This window comes from Mustela erminea, chromosome 12 (assembly GCF_009829155.1).
Source record: "Mustela erminea isolate mMusErm1 chromosome 12, mMusErm1.Pri, whole genome shotgun sequence".
In the NCBI taxonomy this organism is placed as follows: Eukaryota; Metazoa; Chordata; class Mammalia; order Carnivora; family Mustelidae; genus Mustela; species Mustela erminea.
This window is the reverse complement of record NC_045625.1, coordinates 72091990-72116434: the sequence shown is the minus strand read 5'-3', so window position 1 is coordinate 72116434 and position 24445 is coordinate 72091990. Positions and strand designations below refer to the sequence as shown.

At 45.6% G+C, this 24445-nt stretch overlaps 1 protein-coding gene across 2 annotated transcripts in view; it reads right to left on the bottom strand.

Annotated features, from left to right (window-relative positions):
- The window catches only part of TLE1 (TLE family member 1, transcriptional corepressor), an 88325-nt gene that overhangs the window by 5403 nt on the left and 58477 nt on the right, over nt 1-24445 (bottom strand). For both annotated transcript variants that reach the window (XM_032307669.1, XM_032307670.1), the window contains exons 10-16: nt 20718-20771; nt 20062-20214; nt 18620-18764; nt 17341-17531; nt 15855-15931; nt 3965-4214; nt 1553-1800 (exon numbers count right to left, since the gene is read on the bottom strand). In XM_032307669.1, the coding sequence (XP_032163560.1) occupies nt 1553-1800; nt 3965-4214; nt 15855-15931; nt 17341-17531; nt 18620-18764; nt 20062-20214; nt 20718-20771 (1118 nt within the window). The remainder of the gene's footprint in view (nt 1-1552; nt 1801-3964; nt 4215-15854; nt 15932-17340; nt 17532-18619; nt 18765-20061; nt 20215-20717; nt 20772-24445) is intronic.

Genomic DNA, 24445 nt, shown 5'->3' with positions numbered 1-24445 from the left:
TCCCTTAGAATAAAAATTTTGAAAGTGCTATTTATTGAGTAATTTTTTTTGTTTTTTAAAGAAGAAAGAAAAGAAAAAACAAACAAACAGCAAACACTGGCTAGGCTAAAAGTTTGAAGGGACTGTCTGCTCTATCTACTTGTGTCCATTCTGCTCATTCTGAGCTGCCCAGAGCATGACTAGAGAAAACAACAGCAACACCATCAGCCACACGCAGGGACAGAGCCTGACTTGGTGACACTGACTGGATTCCTACGGAGAAGGTTTGGAGGGAGACTAAGCTGCTATGACTTCGAAAATCCATCCCTTAGCTCCGGCACAGGAACCCAAAGCATCAAAGGAGCCCTGCTAAATCATCCACCAGCCTACCACCACACCATAAACAAAGAGCATTACTGAGCAAAGAAAATAGGGAACGAAAAGGTTGAACACAAGCCAGGTTTACCTGGGATGTTTAACTAGTGCTTCCCTTTGTAAAGACTGTTCTTGGGGCGCCTGGGTGGCTCAGCGGGTTAAGCCGCTGCCTTCGGCTCAGGTCATGATCTCAGGGTCCTGGGATCGAGTCCCGCATCGGGCTCTCTGCTCAGCGGGGAGCCTGCTTCCCTCTCTCTCTCTCTCTCTGCCTGCCTCTCTCTCTGTCAAATAAATAAATAAAATCTTTAAAAAAAAAAAAAAAAAAGACTGTTCTATAGCATCTCTGGTGTGGACTCTGACTTCAACAGAGGGAAGGAGCTGGTCAGAACCAAGGAGAGACACATAGGTGGCAGGACTGTGGCTGTCACCGCAGTTAAGAGGACAGACTACAGGAAGGCAGGCTCATTCCTGGTTGGAATGACACCTGGACAGCACTGTTTTAGTAAGTGAGAAACATGCATACTTTAAAACAATTTTGTGGGTGAAGTTCACAGACTCTCCCTCTTAAAATAAAAAAATCACTTATTTGACAGAAAGCATGCACTCACAAGCAGGGGGAGCAGCAGGCAGAGGGAGAGGAGGCAGCAGGGTTCCCACTGAGCAGGGAGCCAGACTCTCGGCCTGATCACAGGACCCTGAGATCATGACCTAAGCTGAAGGCATCTTGAGCCATCCAGGCACTTCTGGAATCTCCTCTTCTAATGTCCCTTTGTGGATTTTCTGTTATCCTTTATCACTCTGTTCCTGTTACCCCAACCAGGTTCTAGCCAAAGCCAAAAGCACCTAGTATCCAGGACCCTCTGTACCACCATGTAATCCATGGTATGTTTGCTGCCCCTTGGCAAAAGTCAGGAATATTTTTTGAATAAGTCCAGCATCTGTAAGTGGCTAGAGAATGGGGATGTTAGAGAGGTAATAGAAAGTGTGGAGGATACCGAGGATGGCAGCAAGGCTGTAAGCCCCCCAGAGGGCAGCATCAGTTTTGTCTTCACACTCCCAATACCTAGCGCTCTAAGACCAGTACACAGGAGGCTCTTCCCATGCGCTGAGGGCCTGTGTGAAGCCTGAGAAGCAGGAGGCCTTCAGGCCCAGGTACCCAAGGAGGGAACCCCCACCATAGAAAACCAGAGATGCTCACCTCACCAGCGTCTGGTTGTGCAGGTCCCAGACGGCGATGTTACCGTCACTGCAGCACGAGAAGCAGACCTTGGAGTCGGGGCTGATGGCCAGGGCATAGCACGCGGGGGCCGAGGACGTCAGCTCTGCCTTGATGCGTGGAGTCGGAGCCGCTAGGTCCCAGATGGACAGAGTGCTGGCCTCCCCTCCCACGATGAGGGTACAACCGTCAGGGAGCAATTTGCAGGAACGGATGTAGTTATCCCTGTTCTGTGAAATAAACATAGCTCCATTGCTACGATGCATGATCAAGCAATAACAATACCATGCTCTCTAGCTGCTATCTTGATTTTTGACTTGGAAAAGTGGTATTTCACAGACACCAGCAGGGCAAGAGTTCTGTAGCAAAGACTGAGATCCAGTTGTAACTTTCCCCTTTGAAACAGTCAACAAAACAAACTCCAAGGCTCACTCATGGGCAAACACTTAGATGGAACTTTTCCTGACATCCAGTTTCCTGCTGAGTAGAAAGAATCAAAATGATCAGCAGATGCGAGGTGTGTGTGCACACACTTCTCTGTGAAGAAACCACTTTTCAAAGCTAGTTTATAAATCTCTGACCTCATCACCCTCCCTTATTCACTATTTGGAAAACGCAGACCTGCTGCCTACGTTCTGGTTTTCATTACTTTTGAATCTCTACCTAAGGCTTGTGCTGACTCTTCATTAGTCACGGGATCCTTTTTAGGACTTTAACAGAGCTGCGTCCTCAAGGGGTAACACGGCTGCTGCCATATTCAAGCCTCTCGGTGCAAAGAAATTGATAAAAGAGGACATCTCTCTATCAAAACCAGCATATTTAAAAAGGAAGGTGGGAGGGACGCCTGGGTGGCTCAGTTGGTTAAGCGGCTGCCTTCGGCTCAGGTCATGATCCCAGCGTCCTGGGATCGAGTCCCACATCGGGCTCCTTGCTTGGCAGGGAGCCTGCTTCTCCCTCTGCCTCTGCCTGCCACTCTGCCTGTGCTTGCTCTCGCTTCTCTATGACAAATAAAATAAAAAATCTTAAAAAAAAAAAAAATTAAAAATTAAAAAAAAAGGAAGGTGGGAGGGGCATGTGGGTTGCTCGGTCAGTTAAGTGTCTGACTCTTGATTTCGGCTCAGGTCACGATCTCAGGGATGTGGGATCAAGCCCTGGCATCGGGCCCCGTTGCTGGGCATGGAGCCTGCTGAAGACTTGTTCCCTCTCCCTCTGTCCAGCCCCACCTCTTAAAAAGAAAGAAAAAGAAAGGTGGGACCTAAAATGACCCTCCCCTCCCTTAAAGAAATAATTGCTATCCTTCAACCCAAATAGAACTGAAGTTCTCCCTATGCTTTGGCCATGGCCTATTATTCAAAGATGAGAAAAAACTTTAAGCACGTAAATTTCAACAAAGGTGAGGAGGGTCACAAAATACTCTTACTATTATAGAATGTCGGCCTATGTTGAAACATGTTGAAATTACATTAATGGAGATCTTTTAAAGTTATCTGATTAAAAAGCAAATCAATAACTACTAGAGAAAAAAAGCTGTTGTATTTCAAAAAACATGCTGTTCTTCTTTTTGAAACCTCTGGCTCCGGAATCCTCAGCAGTGGCTGGGCAGGCAGTGGGTAAACCACACCCTCTGCCACAGCAGAGTGTGGGCAGGCTCCGTATCGGGGGTGAGGTGGCCCTGATTCTGTTTAAGGCCAGTGGTACATGGGCTGTAAAATCTGGGCTCACAGTTTATAGAGATCAGAACATGTCCCAACATGTTCTGTGATCCTGAAAAATGCAAAGCCGTATTCTCCTACCCTGGGAGCAGGCTGATGAAGTAGAGTGCTCCGGGAAAGCTTTCTCACCATTCCCATTTTGCTGGCGGCCACCCCGTTTTCTGGCACCGTGATCTGTTAACCTTTCCTGAAGCTAAGGTAATAAAACCCAGCCAGCCCTCCCAGGTCTCCCTGAAAACACAGACCCTGTTCAGAATACTTTTTTTATGCCATGTTATCAAATGTTTACTATTCAATATTTATCCTAAGGCTGCAGGGAAATTAAAAGTTGAGTGGATTGCAGGGCTCAGAGTCCAGGCCTCGCTGTGCTTGCATGCATTAAATGGGAAACCCCCTTTTGAATACACACTCAAACAAGGACAGCTTCTGTAAACTACTGTAAAATATTTTTTAAAAGAAGTCCCCCAACTCTGGGATTTAACCACCCAAAGAGCAACAAATGAAGCCTTCACATTTCAGGGAGAGGGGTGGGGGCGGGCGGGGGGGGCTACACAGCTAACGCAGGAAACAGAAAGGGCTTCCATTTCCTCATAATGGGAATAAAACCCAGGCCCAAACAGCCATTTCCTTATTGAGTCTCCAGGGAGACATTACCCTCGTGTGCCAGTTCCTGTTCGCTCACCAGACAGTCGAGCTGAGAGACGGGGCTCTTGTTGCCGGGGTGGCTGATGTCCCAGACCTTGACGCAGCCCTTGCCGCCCGTGTACACGTGTCTCGTGGGGTTGCTGATGGTCACCGCGCACACCACCTCCCCGTGGTTCAGGGTGTTGATCTGGCGCGCGTGCCGGGGGATTCCGGGTCCGATGAGGGCGTCGGGGGGGAAAGGGACAGGCTGCATCTGGCCGTCTGCGGTGACGTGGAAGGAGTATGCACTTTTGGAAAGGGGATGGTTGGAGAGAAAGACGGGAGAGGAGACAGAGAAAACATTCATCATAAAGCAGTTGGCCATTAGCTCAGCAGCATCTATGAGGAGGACAAAGAAGGGAACAATTTTCCTGAGGATTTTCTTGGAATCAATAGAAGCTAAAGTATTTACCAAAGGAGCAAATTTAAAATACGTGACAGAAGTCTAGAGAGTACCAAAGGACAGGTACATTGAACTTTATTTTTTTAATATTTAATTATTTTTCAATTGTGCCTAACCATTCCATAAGGCATTCTTTCCAATCACATATAAAATGCTAACTACGCTTCCAAATTAACATAAAATACCTCCCTCCATGTACCTTGTGAAATTGTATGATTTCCTAGCACAATTTTAAATGATTATTTTTTATTCTTCAGAACGAAGCCCTTAAGAACTCCTTAAGAAGCCCTTAAGAACTCACATAGTAAACAGTGTATTTCAACACCGACAAACAAAAGCAGTTTTCTAAATGCACCAGTTTCAGGCTTCAATTTATTCTCTTTGGCATAATCAAGAGAAAATAATAGAAGATTCTCCTATATCAAATAGGTTGGTGATAGATTTCAACTGTTCTCCTTGACAATCTCCATATCTCCCTTGGCCACGAACCCACTTCATCTAAGGCAGCAAAGCTACTCTTTGCTTCTCTCCGCAGCTTTACCACATTCTCACCACTGAGACGTACAAGGCTCAACATACATGAGCTGCGGGGTGGCATTAAGCTCATAACTTCCCAGAAAGTGGCTCTGGGGGATGTAGAAGCTCTGTGTACTTTTGGCTCAATTTTGCTATGAACACAGAACTGCTCTAAAAAGTAAAGTTTATTAATTAAAAGAAAAAGAATTTTAAGGGGGGGGTGCACTGGGGTTCCTGCCTGCCCTCTCTGCTCACTTCTTCCTACTGCTGTTAACTGTGAGCAAAGTAATGAGAGCTCCACCAGCCCTTGGGGGGCCACAGCTGACTCTGAAGTTGGGAATCAATTGCTGAAGGAAGTAGAACCCAAAGATAGGATGCAGAGGCCCTGGTGACACTATGGGGCTGTGATACCTGCCCTGGGCGGCGGACAGCCGGTATCTTTTACGGGAGAGAGAAATAAACTTTTAATGTTACTTTAAGATCTTGTTTTCCTTCCCTGTTCAATACGAACAAACCTAATTCTAGAACATTCTTGTTTCTACCCCGAAATCTTAAAGCATATTTTCTGCCTTAAAATCTAATGATTTAAACTCCAAGCACTAATATATCACACACATTATAAAACATGCACAAAGAAAAGATACTTTAGAGGGTGAAAGATATAGAAGTGCTAGTATCTACCCCCAACATCCAAACAGATGGATTTATGGATTTTGGAGAGCACTGCTTTCATTTTATTCTTCTCTGAAGCATCACTAGGAATTTTAGTAGTTCAACATGAAGCCTTTTCTATAGGTCTGCTTACATAACAAATGAACTATGTAGAGTTTCCTCCTTCCTGTGACCCACTGGGATAAGTCTGGGCCCTTTCTGGAACTTGTCATTGGCACCTTGCAGTCCCTTTACAGATCTGAAGACTATGGGTATTAACACAGAACTCATTCATTTTAATGCTAACTCAAATTTTGTAAAATAACTTAGCATGCACAAAACAGAAAACTGACACAGGATATCAGGTTTCCAACCTGCTTGCACATAAAACCTATGTACTTCCCTAAGCTTGAGAAGAAAATATATGCTATTATTTTTGCTCTATGAAAGGAAAATATCAAATACATAAAGGCTTGAGAGAGAACTTCCCCTTCCCCCAACCAAGACACGATCTTAAATATTTTATGTTATTTCCTGACAAACTGGTTCCAGCAACTAATATTATGTGGTTAGCTGGACCAATTCCTTAACATTACTCTTAATTGGATAATTGAGCACATAATGGGAACCCTATAGAATGTCCTAGAAAATAAATATGCATATAGAACAACTATAGGTCAAAGCCTTTACAAGAAAACAAGCCACTGAGTCCCCTATTTTTTATGCAACAGTACCCTTTGGAGTCCTTAGTAACATCTCAAGCCCACATGATTTTAATACATGTGCACTGGAGTTAACAGAACCTATGCCATTTATTATGGGATATTGGGAGCTGGAATCAAATAGCGCTGTATGGCCCTTGAAGACGGGACCACCATAAGAACTGGAATTTAACTCTATTCATGTTCTAGAAGAATTCTTCAAGGTCCAGTAGCAATTATGTGACCCCCTAAGCTGGGTCTGAAAATGACAAAGAACTAAAAGAACTAGGTAAAGCTGGAGAAATGACCAGAGCGTTTTCATGAAACAATCAAATGGAATGTATTTGGTTAGAACAGTGCCTGATGTGGGGAGAGAACTTGCCTATTAAAGCTCTCTGTGTGAGAATAATGGCACATGTGAAGGTCCGTTCCTCCATCGGCCTTATATAAATCAAGGTGGGCGCCTCCAGATAGGCAAACTCCCCATCAGGCACCCTTTTAGCAATTCTGGAGTTTTAGGGGAAGAAAATTTTACCTTGTATCACTTGGAACCCCTCTTTTTATGGAGTTCAGCGTTCCAGATTAAAACAGATGCACAAAGTGTAGACAGAGAGCTGTACACCCATTTTTGGAAGACACTCGTCTCTCTCCCAGGTGTCTCCTTTAAACACACAGGAGGTCTGTGATCATCATACCGAGGCAATTTAAAATTGATTCACAGAGCAGTGAACTGCTGCCAGAAGCTGGGAACATTTCTGGGTCCCCGGGGAAATGCACATGGATGTTAATACATCAGTCACAGGGGGCCTCACAGGAAGCTGGTGCCGCCTGCGGTGCTGGAGAGCCTAATCAAATGAACAAACCAGAACGACACAGAGGGCTGATGGGTCTCAAAGAGGGATCAACTGGAAGGAAAAACCAAGGGAGCCGACGAGAGTCTGGAATTAGTTATATACCTACAGGAAGTACAAGCATATCACTGAGCAAAGGCCCCACTGATGGCATATCATAACGACGTTACAGACATCCCAGAAGGAAACAGGAGATCCTCTACTTATTGAAGAGCTAGGAAAAGTAAAATCAACCAGGAAGGGGAATTTATAAACACGGAGCGAGGATTTATAAATATCTCCCAAGCCTAAATTCAGAAAGAGGCCGGCCACTGAAGAATGCATATGAAATGACTGGATTTATAGAATTTCAAACATGGGCAGAATTCATCTGTGATGTTAAGCCAGAGGGGGGTGGTTCCCATCAGCTACTGGAGAGGACCCAAGAGGGGCTTCTACAGTGAAACACTTAGCTATACACACGATTCACACACTTTTCCGTATGTCTATCTCAATTTTAAAAGCTGAAATTTGTTTGCTCAAGAAAAAGTTGAGAGGGCTCCTGACTGATGATTAAGTAGACGAGGTCCACGGCCTGGTCAGAGCCCAGACTCAGGTGTTAAATGGACGGGAGATGCCTGGCTCGCTGGCCTCACTATGGCCATCCTTCCTGGCCTATCTGCAGCCTATTAGCATGTCCATTCCTGATCCACAAGACAGACATATAACCAAGTATGAGGGATGCAGGAGTTGCTCTAAGGGTGAAAAGAGCTGCAAAACCATTAAACACTGAACACCATGCTCCACACCTACAGGGCCTTCAGAGAATGGGAGCATCGGTATCAAACACACATGATTTAAAAAGAGTAAAGTGAGGGTATGCTGAATCAAGGGCTCTCTTATCAACCAGTGGGCGAGTGTGGGGACCAGGAATGCAGAAAGGGAGGAAGGTGCCGGCGTGTGCATCAGGAAAGCCTGTGGCAATGACAAGGCAAAGGAAATCCATAGATCCTGACGGGCGAGAGTAGAGAGACAGCCCTTGGCAAAGAGGAGAAGAGGACACGTAGCTAGGACCGTGGCAAACTGTGAGGCAGAAAGGGTGAGTTCCTCGCACCCTCATTGGGGCAACACTGCTGGGGCCACCCACCTGCACCCAAGAAAGTCTCGGAGAACTCAGCCCCTGACCCAACCCAGCTTTCTGCACGAGTGCCCGCTGATCAGGACCAAATTCTGAAATCTGGTTGGAGAACTGAAAAGAATAAAGCCCCCTGGACAGCACAGATGTAAAAACTAAATGAAATCAAACTCTTTTGGAGCTGAGGACACTTTCTTTATTGGGCACACAGCAGAGGTGAAGAAATTCAAAGGGAGGAGTCCCCAGCAGCCCCCTCCACCCCAGGAAGCCTCTTGGGGACAGCGGCAAGCTAGAAAACAAGACTACGCTTTGGAGAAGCAGGCTGTTTTTCTTCCTAGCAGACTGGTGCTAATAAAACTATGCTGTGCTCTGTGGCCAACGGAAAACAGGTGTTTACAGAGTCGTCGGTTTGCTGGAAATAGACAGGAACAGCAGCAGTGGGATCCAGTAAATGGTGATGAAGAACCATGGCCCCGGAGATCATGGCTGCAGCCAAGACCCCGCCGCCTGTGGACTTGGCACTCTCGATGGGGAAGCTCGTGCTGTCTTAACAAGTATCAAAAATCCAATCATGTCAGAAACCCTCATGTGCTCTTCGGGGCTCGCCAAGCCCTTCACGATATGGCTAGGCCTCAGTTCATGTGACCGTCCTGCATCCGAAACTCCCTGCCACATGGGATGACGGGCCAGTCCCCTAAAATACCACACGCTGTCACGTCTCCCAAGTTGTGCACAAACTGTTCCCTCTGGCCTGGAATAGCACCGCCTCCCTCCTTAGTGCTTGTCACTTGTTCTCCTTCTCAGTCTGCCACAACCTCCCCAGGAGGGACAATTCTTTTCCAGGGTGCTGGCTCTTCCGGTAAGTCTCGGCTACGGCATGTATCACGCTGTGGATGGCTGCACGTGTTTACACTTCTCATTCGGTGTCTTGCCACAGCAGAGTTTTCAGAGAAAGGTGGGCTGACTTCGCCAGGTGGCTGGCACTCAGTACCTGAATCTCAACACCTCATCATCGTATCCTACTCACTTAGAAATAGAGGTACAGAAGGTCGCTCTGGCAAGGAGAGTAAGCTGCAAGAAAGTAGAGGGTCCTCTAACCACCTGGGTTGTGCCAGCCAACTTTCCCCAAGAAATTTCCAGTTGTCCTATCAAATGTCACAAAGAGACGTACCAACATTCCCGAGGGGGGAAACTGGTCCCTAGAGAGTCTATTTGGACCAAAACAAAAGGCAATGAAAGCAACCACAGTGATGGAGTGAAATCCATGGCCCTTCCCCAAGTCAACAGAGCCCAATGGACATGGGACCCTTCCAGAAGCTTCCACAGGTCACAGGCAGAAAAGCGTGATCCTGTGCTGGCAGCTTAAAAGCATACCAAAGAGTTAAAAAAAAAAAAAAGTGAGGAGACCCAGATTAGAGGTTCAGCTAGTCACTAATAAGATGTGGGGGCATAGGTAACTTACTTGTGCCTCATCCCTATATTTACAACATGCCCTTAGAAAACTTGCCCACTAAACACGACTGCGGAGGTGTGGTGTAAATGAAGCTGCATAAGAAAGTACTTTGAGAAAAGCACGACACACAACATAGATTCAACCTCTGGTTCTCGTGTCAGGAGGTAGCTCTTAATCTCTTATTATTTGGAGAGAAGCAGCAGCAGCGCAGGGGAGGGTCACTGGCCCACTTGGCTAGTAAGTGGAAGGCCCATGATTCAAGTTCAGGGCATCAAGGGCAGGCCTGCCACAAAAGTAGAGCTCTTGATCTTCATCCTAGCTTCCCACTGGCACTACACTGGGCATTATCATCTTCTCGAGAGGGAAAACACGTGCCCATCAGGATGAAGACAGGTAGCCTACACAAGAGAAATCTTCTTGTGTCAATGTCATCAGGGCACTTCATTAGAGAGTCCTGGCCCCAGAGGCTTTGAGGCCTGGGGCATCAGGGCCATCCTAAGGTAGATGAGAAGAATGTAATTTATGATTATGGAGGATACTCTTTGCCTCAAGAACTAGTATAATGAAGGTGGTGGCAGGGGACTGGGGTGTGAGGTTGCAAGGAAATCAGAGTCATATTATTCTAAGATTTCAGCAAAAGAAAATAGGTCCTTGGGAATACAATTCCTCTATTTATGGTAAAATCTCCTTCACTGCCGACATAACTTTACCTTTAACATTTCTTTCAGGTCTGCATATCTAACTCATAACATCTATAAAACACAGGATTTTTCCAGTTTGGTATCCTGGCATTTTTCCAAACAGCAAATATACAGATTGGGGCACAAAATTCTGACCCTATTTGGAAGATAGCTTATCTACGTGAATGTAGGGCTTTAGTAACAATTAGATTATAAGGCGAGAACTTAAAGCATTAAGACGGGAGACTCTGTGTTTTTCTTATTCATGACTTTAACGTACACCTGACTATTCCCATTTTTTGAAAAGGCAAATGCAGAACCTTTTAAAATGGACTTTAAAAGAAAATTACTCCAGAAAATTCTCCAGAGAAAACAGGAGATGGTCTAGTTGATATTCTAGGAGGTTCTCTAGCAAAGTTAGTATTTATGATTCTGAATTCTAGGCCCTACTTCCTCTACCAACTAAATGTCTGAAAACCTGTGGGGCACCTGGGTGACTCAGTTGGTTGTGTCTGCCTCTGGGTCAGGTCATGATCTGGGGTCCTAGGATCGAGTCCCATGTCAGGCTCTCTCTGCCCCTACTTGTGCTCTCTCTCTCATAAATAAAATCTTTAAAAAAAATAAAGGCTTATGTTGGGCAGCAACAAGGCCCCCACGCAGGACAAAGATTAAAACCGGAGAGATTCCTGGATAAAAAGTAAAACAAAGGAAAGTTTAAAATACAGCCCTTTTAAAGCTCAATTTGAAAATTCTAGCAAAAGAACCAACCAGTACAGGCAAACAAACATTATGTGAGCAAGAAAGAAGCAAAGCACACTTACATCTGATAAACTGAAAGGGGTTTCTGAGAAGGGAAGAAGGACAGAAAGATGTACAAGGAGGTCAACTCTCTAGTAGCTAAACATAACTCACAGCAAAATAAAGGGCCTTCCATTTCAATATATTCTCAAGAAATCAGCTACACATTCCCAGAAGATCAAAGAGTAGAAAAACAGAAATTAAACCCAAACCCATATGTGATAATGAGACATAAAACAAGCATGTTACTTTGGGCGCTTAATAGACTAAAAACACCCAAATACCAACACCAGTGAAAAGAGGGCTGAATTAAGTTTCAAATCCACTAAATAAGCCAACTGTGGATTCTAGACATGGTCAACAGAGGAACCAGAAGCAAGATCAGGACTGGAAAATGGGATGGGGAGTGGGGGCAGGGGTCGACCACGGAAATGTCTTCTTGGCTAGAAGCCGGAATGGCCGCTCTTCACTGCTGCAAAACATGTTTTCCTAAGAGGCAATCTTACCCCATATGTACTTAAGATTTTCTTTTCTCTTTAGGATCCAACTCCAAAAAGGCACTTTAAAGATTTATTTAAACAGTAAACGAGTGGGTGTAAGATTTCTCAATTACATGTCTAGCATTAAAACACAGGGTGAAGGAACCTGGAACGAAGCTGGATCTTAAGCCAAACTATTATTAGTCTGAGTTATTACTGACCTCTAGGTGCTACTACTCGAGGCAGGAAGGGCACAGCCTCCAAGCATGGATGAAAAGGAAAAGTGGTACTTCGGGGCCCAAACGCCGTCTTGGGGTGGGGAAGGGCGGAGTGAGGCACAGCAAAGAAATGTTGACCTAACTAAACTTCAGAATTTCTCTTACCAGGATCTCCACAAGGCTCAGGGGAACACATTTCCTAAAACTAAAAGTGAGTTCAAGAGAAGCTGAGCAAACAATACCAATTAAATCTCGCCTCGAGGGTTTGAAAACACAGTTGGGGTGACCTCTTACAAATCAGCAGTGCTGAACTCTAAAATGCAAAAATGTGAATCTCCTTTGGAAAGGATGAGTCACAGTCTTGCACAATCCCGGACTCATCTCCCACCTCCTCAATGCACCAGATATTTGTTTACTGGGTATTTGTGCTCAAGGGGACAGAGGGCCTTCACACGCTTCAGTTCCCATAGGGAAGAGGCAGGTAGAAATCGGACATGTGCACATGATAGTAACTCAAGGCCAAGGCGTGCAAAGTGTCACAGGACGTTACAAGGTGTTCCAGGCACCAGCAAGGCCCCATCAGCAGACATGCTTGGGCAGAGGCACGCAGCTGCATGGTGAGGTGAGCGTGGGAAACTTGAACCACAGATGAGCACTTACACTAGAGGCCCTCTCGAGATCCTTCCAGCCTCACTGGAACTCTCCTGGCTCTACTGCCCGGAAGGAACTCTTCCATGTGCACAGGAATCCCTCAAGCTCCCCTGTACTGGGACCATGTGGCAGGCTGTCCCCTCTACCTGCAATGGTCCACCGCTTCTGCCCTCTCTGCTCTTTGGGCTTGTTCCTTCTGCGCATGCTTAGCTTTCAGTGTCTCCTCCTCACCCCGAGGAAGCCCTTCCCATCCTAACCGTCATCACTCCTTACAGATTTGCCTGCCACCCGCTGCTCTGCCTTCACAGCGCCTCAGAAACATACTCCAGCACTTGTCATGTTTCCACATCTGCAGGCCCCCGGAAGGCGGGGAAGATGAACATTCTCTTTCCTGGAGCCTGCTCAGCGTCTAGCACAAAGCCTGACACATAGTTCTTGCTCAAATGTCCATAGTAACCAGCTGTCGCCCTACCCAAATATTACTTTGATTGGTATTTGTCAGAGGCTGACATTTGCAAACCTTTACCACACCTCACTCACCCTTACCCTGGCCATGTCGGTTTGTCACCATTTCTCTTAAGTGTCTCAGACCAAAGCAATTCAAAGTGTGGTCTGCAAACATTTGCTACCATCCACATGGAGATCAGCTCACTCAGGGACAGAAGTGTTGAAAACGGTTACACTTGATCTTAGCCAAAAGGCCGAGAAGCGATGTGTTGAAAACGGTTATACAGCAACTCCACAGAGCCAACTTATGACAGCTGACTCTTGTAATAAGAAACTGGGACCGGACGCCTGGGTGGCTCAGCTGGGTAAGCATCTGCCTTCGGCTCAGGTCATGATCCCAGGGTCCTGGGATCAGGCCCCACATCGGGCTCCCTGCTCAGTGGGGAGCCTGCTTTCCCTTTGCCCGCCCCTGACCCAGCTCATGTTCTTTCTCCATCTTTCTCTGCATGCGCTCCCACTCTCTCTCAAATAAGTAAAATCTAAAAAACAAAACAAAACAACCCCCCCCGTAAAAAGAACACAAAACCACACACACACACACACACACACACACACACACACACACACACACACACCCAAACCTCGGACTTACACTGTATATCTTTCTTCTCCTATTCATCTGTATTGTCTGTTATAAGAGTACCGATCTTGGTCGCATTGGAGAAAAACTGGTCATCATAGATGCTTTGAGAAGCAATGCCTCAGGGAGTATTACTTTCCTCCACAATGAGGACAGGAAGCCCTCTCATACTAATTAATGGATTAAAACAAAGGAAGTAAGATGTATAGCCCAGATCCCAGAGATAATGGTGAACTCCATTTTCCCCTTCTCATATTAACTTGATCTTTCTCACATTACATGGCTCCCCTCAAACTTAAAAGAGAATCCTAAAAAATATATTTTCACTCTGATCCAGAGACTCACCCTCCTATGTGACTCTCACAACTTTGCTGCCGCACCCACTGTCATTGTCCCTGAGCACGTCATGTCCTAGCTTAACACAGCTGTGAATACAAAGAAATCCAAGGTGCTCACAAGCCAAGCCCATGAGTATTTTGGCTCTAATAAGCATGACAGCAGTCTTATCATTCAGAGAAGCCTTCAACTTTGTGTCTAATTGCATTATTCACACACACACACACACACACACACACACAACTATAAGGAGCTAGGTCTGAGTTAATGGTCCTCTGCATCTTCAAGACCATAACAACAGCTCATAGATCTCCCCACCCCAACCCATCTGCCTCACACCTCACATTCAGGATAGAGTCTTGACAGTCAGACATACCCCTCACACCACCAACTCTTGAAGCTAGATTTCCCTAATGGTCAGCTGAACTTGGCATTATTTGCTTATTATATCCCTGAAGATTCATTAGTTACTATTAATTATTGCCTCTTTTCACATTACTCATTTGCCCTTTATTCACTCACCAGTCTGTAGGACAACACAACAGCTAGACTGCCAGAAACCACAGATAAGAAATACCCACTAAGTGCCCGGGGGCATCCAAGGCTGGATGCAGAAGGGCAGACCCAGGAAAATATGAGGTTACTCAATCAGAAGAGATCCACCAGGTAAGAAAGCATTTGTAACACTGCCCCACCCCCAAGCCTACTCTTCCCTGGGCTTAGATGTCACTGTAAATTCTCAATATCTCTACAAGTTCTTAGCACAGAAAAAGTTTCATTTCTTCATGAATCAAATTACCATGAAATAGATATTATCATGCATGTTAAAGTAGAGTCTACTTCCAAAAAGCAGGTTATGGAGGAAGGAATTCCACTTTTCCTCATGCTGCTGGTCTATTTGAAGAAAGACTCCAATCCAAATCACACAAAGATGACCAGGTAGTCGAATGGACCACTCAAAATAATGTAACATGCAACACACAGTGGACGCTTAAGTAAAAGCTGAAAGCAACCACACAAAGGCAGAAGAGTATAAGAAAAATAAACTGAAGGCCTATGACACGTACCCTTATTTGGAAAAATCAAAATTGTAAAAGGCCCTATGGAAGAGCAGAGTATGTGCTGGGAAGTAAGCCAGACACCCCCCACCCCCATATTTTACTTTTGCTTTGTACGAAAATTAAGGACTTTAGGAATTCTTCAAAATCTCATTTCTAATTACGAACATATGGAAAGCAAGTGATTTTAAGTGACCCCGGAAGAATAACCAATGGGGTTTTTCAAATTCTGAATGCTCTTTTGCCCCTTTAATCTTTCTTTCATGATTTCCCACAAAGCCACGCTGCGTTTTGTAATCTTGGATCTCTTAGAGTAAAGCACGCACCAAACTTTATTGGGGACGGGGGGAGGGTGTGCAGGGAGGTTCCAACCTCCAATGCTGGCATCCAACAGATGCTACAACTACCTTTCGTACAACTCAAGTTCCCACCTAAACAAGGAAAAGGTAGCACTGAGACAGGTAAGGAGTCGACTGTTTCAAATTTCAGAGATTTCAAGAGTTGATGAGAGCATAACCATTGCCCACAGCACAGTCCTGTTGAAAACCTCCAGCAGCTACCCTCTGACCAAAGGCACAGCAGAGAAGACTTCTGAAGAAGGGTCAAGCGAGGAGGGCCAACCTCCCCCCGTTCTTGGCTCCCTCCTGGCCCCCGTCTACAACAGCTTCTCTCCAGAAATAACTAAATGCATGAGATCACCCATAGTGAAAAGACAGAGGCATGACACCTACAAGGTGCCTATTTATAGAAAGTGTTAACACTCCTCAGGAAAAGACACTAGAAATCTCCTTGGAAACGTCCAAGCCTGTGCTCCCTTTGGAATTCTAGTCTGCTAATAGCCATGACGAAGTAATTGCCTTTAAAACAAAACTGAGGAGTTAGAGGTACTTACGGTTTCCCCCCAGGGATTCCTGCCAGGTTTGGAGGGATGGTAGGTACTCGCATGTGAGGGGGAGGATCAAACCCAACCTGGAAACAAAAATAAGACATCGAAGACTCAGTTTATGCAGAGTACGCACTTGGTGAACATATATAAAGACTTTTCACTAGAAACTCCCACATCTCCAAAGCAACATAAACAGGAACGGTAACACATGCTAACATTTAAAAAAAAAATTACAACTCAAGGAGTACTATAACCACCTGTAAATACAACAGGCCACGCTCCTTTTTGGGGAGGTCAGTGGGAGTGTGGTCTATTTGTACACTGAGAACCAGCTTCCCATAGCAATTACTTCCTGTGGACTCAGGATGTCCTGCCTTGCCCAAGCAAGTCCAGAGAACAGTGTGCTGTCTGAGTCAGGATTTCTAGACCTTGGCACTATCAATGTTTTGAACCAGGCAGTTGTTTGTGGCTGTCTTGGGATAGTTAGCAACACCCCTGGCTTCTACACTCTAAGTACCAATAGCATTTCCCACTTCTGATAATCGAAAGTGTCTCCATATATTACCAAACCTCCCTGGGGGGGGGGGGGTGCAAAATCGTCCCCAATTTCATACCACTGGTCTAAGTTACTGCTTAAACATGCATGTATTCCCTATTCTGTGTACCCTAATGAAGGTATCTTGTCCCTTAGCTGCCTACTTTGTTTCAAACTATCTTACCCCCCAATGCACAGCCTTTCTTACTAGTACAACATAAGGGAAAAAACCCTACAAACTTCACTGTCAGCCCAAACTACTGGAGGTCATGCCATCTGAAGAGAGGAGAGGAGAAAACCGAACATGACCTATTCTAAAGAGCCAGGAGAAATCTATAGGGACTTCTATTTGCTACAGGATATCATCTGTGTCCTTTCCCTGATGCAATCGAGGGTTACAGTTGATTTTGCCCTTTGCATACAGTTTTGTATCTTTCCAGTGAAAAATGAAGCTATTTACAAGGCTGGGCAAGAAGATGGGCAAGCTGCCCCTGGGTTCAGTCACCTCTGTTTCCTCACTGTTGCCCTGAAATCACTGCTTACACCTGAGTCACACTGTTGGTTTGAAGAATAATAGAGGCATGGAAAGAAAATGTTACAGTTTCTCAAATATTTTTTCCTAAGAATTAAAGAGGGGGGATAAAAAACCCTCAAGAAAATGAATGAAAAGGCTTCTGTGAGCTACTTGAGTCATTCCATCGCCTTCCAAAAAAAAAAAAAAAAAAAAAGTCTATTTGGGGGGAGAAAACCAGATGTCCCCTGAACTGCCAAAGTAGCTCCTAAACACTGCCTTGTTTCATCCACGAAAATAGTAAACCAAGAAGCGCTGCGCCCTAACTTAATGCAGAAGCATGCTGATGGCAGCGGGCGGAGCACGGGGACACTGGGGCTCTGTTTCGCAGACGTGGTTGGGGGTCCCGGCCCTGGCCTGCCCGCCAGCCCGCCCATGGCACCTACCATTGGGGAGCGCCCATAGGCCACCACGGCGGCGGCAGCGGCGGCTGCACTCATCTGCGGGGACATGTTGTGCAGACTGGCGTAGGCGGCGCCGGGGCTGGTCAGCTCGCCGTTCATGCCGGCGTGGGGCACCATCCCGAACGGGGCGGGGTACGGCCCAGGCACCGCCAGCGGCGTCCTCAGGCCGGCGGCTGAAAGTAAGCACAAGCTGTGTGACATGACATGGTCCAATCTGACCATTAGTTCCAGAGTCACTCTAGTACCATTCAGGAAGGGTGAGGACAAGGAGGGCTTCAGTAAGGCAAAGGGGGTAGGGAGCAGTTGGTGTGTGTGTGTGTGTGTGTGTACGTACATACGTGTTAGGGCCATTCATGAGAAAGGCTTGCATGAGGGTGTGTGTGGAAGTAGGGGGCAGGCTTGGGGGTGGTTTCATCACCACCAACTCAGCCCGATTCATCTCCAGGGAAGAACAGACCCCAGGGGAAGCACTGCCCACGTGCTTCATCCTTGGCTTGGCAGCACTGGGAAACCGGACAATTAAAATTAAATAGCAGTACTGTACCCAATTCACAGAAGGCAAACAGAGGCACAGCGCATTGTTTACCTGACTTCATCTTAAAAGAAGGTTTTGATAAAATCCAGGATTTCTCCTTCAGTCTAAACTTTCCATTCCCTGCTGCCAATTCCAAATGAGAACCTGACTCTGGGTTTACTACCTAAACCAAAGCCTGGGCTTAGGAGGAATATTCTGGGGCCTATTTTCCTCTGGGCCCAAGGTGTTAAGGAAGATAAAGTTGGAAGTTACCAACTAATTCACGGGCTGGAGTCTCAGTGAAACCCTCCCAATTTCTACTGACAGAGAGACCACGGATTCCTGAGGGATGGACCAGGAGAAAACCATCCAACTCAAGTGAGCAAGAAGCACACTTGGGCTGGCCGTTTTGGTCAGTATTAGCAAACTCAGACACGTGGTGATAGTTTGGTAAAGAGGTTATGTGGGGAAAAATTATCGGAAGCTTTATTAAGTCCCTAGGATTTGGATTATTTGGGGGGTGGGGGGAGAAGAAAGCCAAATGTAAACAGTTGGAGACCAAACAGGGTGCAGCTGCTGAACCTAAGGACAAACATCTGTTTCTTATCACGGCTTTTCAGGGATAGGAAGGAGGCAGGCAGTCGAGTGCGTTTCATATTCATGGGGAAATGGCGTCAGGAGTGCACAGACGACGAGTCAAGCCGGGAAAAGGAAAAATAAAACAAAACACAAGAGGCGAGGCTCTACCCGCTTGGTTAACGAGGGGGTCCATGGCTGGAGGCTTGCCGAGGCCTGGACGGAGTCCTGGAGTGGCACTGGTGCCCGGCGTTGGCATGTCGCTCCGAGGCGTCGGTGTGCTGGATTTCAGAACAGGCGTGCTGGCTTTTTCATGCTGGTATCATTAAACAAATTAAATGAGTATTATTTTTAATCCAAGCCATATTACACAATTTATCACAACAGCAGCTGGGACACTGGGCACCTTCTAGCTACTCCCTCAGCCAATTTTCATAAATCCACACAATGTTGACAGCATTAACTTGTGAGCGAGAAATGTTGACCTTTCCTCTTCCTGCCAGAATTAAAACTCTAGCTAGAGACACAGAACATGATCACACTTCGTCCTCCGCAGATTTTATTTTAAAAAGTATTTTTCCATCAGGCGTGTGGACTTTGGATCCAGGCCAAGTTAGAATGATGACCACCCAGTGAAAAATTCCCACTCACTCAGAAACAAATGGCCGGGTCACCAAGAATGTCAGAGGGAGGATCCCTTTTCTACCCTTGCCTTTTAGCAGCAGTGGGATTGCGACTAAGAGTGAGAAGCAGCAGGGCTGTGGATCTGATGAGAAACCAACCAGCATCTCAAAGGCAAATGCCCTAAAAGGATTCCCACCCGTTTTGAGACTTGTGTGTGGACTTAAGCACCGCCACCCATTTGCTACATAATGGATGTGGCCCCACTAGCGCAGAGTCCTTCAGGAGTGGGACATAACAGGGTCCTGGGGCACCATGCTCTGCACCTCAACGTTTCATCCCTTTAAATTCCAGAATGAGGAGTGCTGTGAGCAGCAAACAGCATGCATGGGGCTAGGGAGAGACCTCAGCTCCCCCTGCCTTGGACCTGACGGGCAGTGTAAACTTGGCAAGCTCCACAGGCTTTCTGCCCCATCGGTGCCTAGGAAGGCTGTATAAGAATCAAATGCAGGACTCTTATGGCTCAGGCTTTTGTGAGTTATGAGATGACATGCTCCCCACTATTTGTTGAATGGCTGCAAGCAGACTAGGAGGCTCCGCCCCCCTGCACCTGTTCCAGGCTTCTCTGGGGGCTCCTTGAGTACATCCCCATTCTGATACCAAACCCAACACACCCTGACACAAAGGGTCTGTCTAAAAGAAGGTGAACTCAGGACTTCAACTTCCTATGAGGTTGCACATCCCCGAAATAAGAAAGCGACGAACATGGAAGCTTGCTGTCTCTCTCTAAGGACATTACCAAAAGACATTACCGAGAGGAAGAAAGGAAACACTGTGTGAGACAAGAAGCAGGAGTCACTGTCTCACTTTTAAACACTTAAAAATATACCTCTCACTCCATAAAAGCCCACATTTCAAATACTTTAGGGTCCTCTGAACTGCAGAGAGAAACACACTGCTACACAGGCAAAGTGACAGCTCATGAGACCTACCAAGCTCATTTCTTTGGACTTCAAAGAAGTGGAGCTTCCCGAAGAGGCCGTGGACGCTGGGCTGCTAGAAGCATCTTTCTTCAGCAGGCGGTTTTTGTCAATCCCGTTTTCCCTGGGTGAATGGGTGGGGCTTGCTCGCGGAGAAGAAGGGTCCTCGACAAGTATAAGCAAAGCTTGTGTGATTTCATTTATAACGGATGGACCCTGCCCTTCATCGACTCTATTTCCACACTAATTCTCTAAATTAAAGGAGGACACTCTAAGTCCTTCAGATCTGGGGGACTTGGGAATGTGCCCCCTGACTAGCAATGTTATTATAATTACACAGGATGGTGTTTGCACACACACCTGTGAAGACCGCACAGAGGAAAAGACATCCAGGAATGATCTGATCCATCCTCATGCTCAAATACTTTGCTCAAAGGGCACAGAAAGGGAAGGAGCACCAGGCACCCAACTTAGGAATCCGAAATGACTGGGAAAACAGATTTCTTTTAAAAAGGAAACAAAAGTTCTTGTCAGACCACTACCGCTCCATCTGTGAACGCCACTAAGTTTTTAATGTGCAAAGTTGAGAAAAACCAAAATACCATGGCTCCACTTTCTGTTTCTCATAAGTCACTCTGAAAATAAAGTTTGAGAAAATGAGTAGTTACCTCATTAGACACATCCACAACTAAGTTGTCATCGCTTTTGTCACCATCGCTATCCTGGAAAAAGAGATGTTAATGCCGTTTATTAAAGGGTTGGAGCCCCAGTTACATTTCTATAGTTCTTGGTAGCAGACACACTGAAAAATGGCCCAGGACATGCCTACAGGTTCCCTTCCAGATTCCCAGGCCTACTCATTAATACTGCCTTTCCCTCCTTACCTGACATGGGGGCTACCGAAAGCCACAGGTAGGAACTGTTGCAGTAGCATACCTGCTAAAGATCGTTCGGGTGAGGGCCAGTTGCAAACACCGGGTGCAGAGTAAGAGCTCAATAAATGTTTGCAACAGGGGCATTTCTCCTATAATCTGAAATCCTCCCATGGCCTCCTATCAGGGCTCTTTTCCCACTGGATGTCAAATTAAGAACATGATTTCATGCCATTCCTTTGTGTGTATCATCTTGAAGATAGGTAACAAATCTAGTGTTCACAATTTTAATTATAAAGACAAACTTCAACCATGTTCCCATGGGGTCATTAATTCCTGAAGGGAAAAAAAAAAAGGAACACTAAACACCAAAAACAACAAAGCTATCTACTTGGCTGGGATAATGTACCAAGATCTAACCTCATGTTAAGAATAAAAATCTTTTACAATCAGCATGGAATATTTTAGGAGAGAGGGAAGAACACAGGATGGCAAAATCTGGAAGGCACTAGCATCCTGCAGTAGGGCCTACAGTCCTCTTCATAAAGCTATACCATTTGCTACTCCAGGAAACTGCAAGGTTGTCCTAAGTTTGAAAAAGCTTCAGAAAAGCTATTTAACTGTGTGCTCACTCCTACATCAAGTTTAGAGCAGACTGAAAAAGTCTACTTTCTTAGCCAAAAGGCCTCCTGTCCTTTAGTACAGAGATACAATAAGCCTATGAAAAAAGTAGGCTCTCACCTAATTCTCCCAAAGGAACGGGTCACTAATTTATGACCAATACAATCCTTTCACTGAGTCACTATCAATTACAAATATACAAATATTTAAAAATTTGTACTAATAAGTAAAAGAGAAAATATTAGCCATGTTGGCTTTCTGGGGGGCCTCTAAGTCCAGCTAAAAAGTTACCCTCAACTTTAAATCCTTATCTTTTACATGTTTTTTTCTAACTGTACCTGGAGTTTTACATGTGGAAGACCCAATTTACTTTCTTCAATAGTATGTTACTAGATTTACTTTAATCACTGTTGTTAAGGCACCATGCAATTCACTATAACAACATAAAATTATAACCAATGAGGAAACCTGGGTAACTCAAAATAACAGCCTGCTTAAAGAAACATTTTCATGTAATAAAAGAAAAAAATAAAACTAAAGAAGATTTTCTTTTTCTGTTAGTAAAGACCACAGAAAAGCACAAATGTTTTCAGGTGTTGAAAACACAAAGACGGGGGCGCCTGGGTGGCTCAATGGGTTAGCGTCTGCCTTCGGCTCAGGTCATGATCCCAGGTCCTGGGGCTGAACCCTGCATCGGGTTCCCTGCTCAACAGGGAGTCTGCTTCTCCCTCTCCATCTGTTGTCCCCCCTGCTTGTGTGTGCTCTCTCTCTCTCTCTCTCTCGGACAAATAAATAAATAAATAAAATCTTAAAAAAAAAACACCCAAAGATGGTGGTGGTGAAAAAAATACAAGCCAAAAGGTTTTCACTCTTAGAAAAAAAAAATTATTAAAAGGTTCACATAGTATACAAACTGACAAAAAGAAGCGAATAACTCATTTTATTACAATGGGCTAGGAAGTGAGTTTTTATGTAGTCTGTACTTTCAATCTTAGCTTTGGACCCTTCTGCAAATGTGAACCTTCACAGTCCAGTGTAGCCTGGTCATCAAGAGCTGAGGTCTGAGGACTTCGCCCCAGATTCTCCAACATCATTTCAGTACATTGCCCTGAACTACCTATACATCTGGGCATACTTCATGTGAGCAGGTTATAAAACAATTAATGCAGAGCTACAGATTCCAGATCACTCACTACTCAAAATCTACACGAGCCTCATGCACAACAACTCAAAAACTGTATTACCGGCAGTTTCCCAATTTCTGCATGTCATGGACTAGCTTATTAACAATTGATGCCATATATAAAAGTACCTGCAGGGGACACCGGCTATGGGCAATGGCAAGGGGCAAACAGTATGTGCTGCAAAGGCTTGGGCTAGGATGGAGAGAGCCTACAAATCCAAATTCTTAGAATATTATCATAGTACACAGTGTGGAGCAATACAAGGACCTCTGTCAAAATACCCTCTCCAAGGGGCGCCTGGGCGGCTCAGTCTGTTAGGTGTTTGCCTTTGGCTCAGGTCATGATCCAGGGTTGCAGGATTGAGCCCTGTGAGCAAGAAGCCTGCCTCTCCCTCTCCTCCCTGCCTGTGCTCTCTCTGGCTAACTCTATCTCTCAAATACATAAATTAATTAAATCGTTTAAAAAAAAAAAAACAACAAAAAACCTCTTCAAGGCCCTCAGTTTGGGGGTCCTGGCATAGTGATATAGAGCATGGATTCTGGAGTCAGACTGCCTCCAGGCTCCACCACTAACCCTGAACTTGGGCAAATCACTTACAAGCCCTGGGCTTCAGTTTCTTCAACTACAGTGGAGGTATGGTACCAAACTGACAGTTTTAAGAGTCAAATGAAACAATCCACGTAAAAGCACAAGGTACGTGGCATGGACAAGCTCTTGCTCAGGAAATACTAGCTATTGTTAGCTACGGGCTAACCAGCCACCAGGAGGCAGAGAGGTCTCGCGTGTTAACCCCCATCTCGTCCACCTGTAGGCGCACCATAAGTGGACGCTTCTTCCATAAGCAATGGGAAGTGGGCTAATCCTGTGTTTTATCCATACTGGTCCTGACAATGTGTCCATCATGAAATAGACACACCTGGGGATATATGAGAAAACTCCAAGACATCTATCAGCTGCAGTGTTTATGACACTCAGACTCGAGCTGGTTGCCACTTGGCTTGGTGTGCTCTCTTCGTGAAACAAGGTTCCAGCTCGATGTGAGTCAAGAGCCGTCCCTTCACAGTCACGCATTCTCAATCTGCAGGGTCTGATCTGGATGCCTCCAAGGTTTTTTCTGTTTTTACCATGGACTTATGTGACCAAACTGCTTGCAGTTCTAGAGAATGAACTCTACTTCAAGACCAAATAGGAGCCTGAATAAGTCAACAGAATAGCATCCAAAAAGGTATTTTGTGACAGCAGTGTTTTTACCCTGATTATTTTAGCAGCACAGGCTACCAACTTTGCAGGGCCCAGGACAGATGAAAATGCAGGCCTTGGTTCAAAAACGGAGAATTTGAAGACGGTGAGAACAGAGCATCAAACCAAGGGCAAGGTCCCATGAAGAGCAGGGCCCTGTGCAAAGCATAGGCTGCAGGTCCGGCCCCGCATGTTCGTATCCCCTCTCATGAGGAACTTAGGAAGCCTAAAAATATAATCATGAGCCTGGAAGCACAGAGTTTACAGCTCTAGAGGGAAATACTACCCTTATAAGAATCTATCCTCTTGATAGTATTATTTATTTATTTTTAAAAGATTTTATTTATTTATTTGACAGACACAGATCACAAGTAGGCAGAGAGGCAGGGAGAGAGAAAGGGGGTGAAGCAGGTTTCTGCTGAGCAGAGAGCCCGAAGCGGGGCTTGATCCCAGGACCCTGGGATCATGACCTGAGCCGAA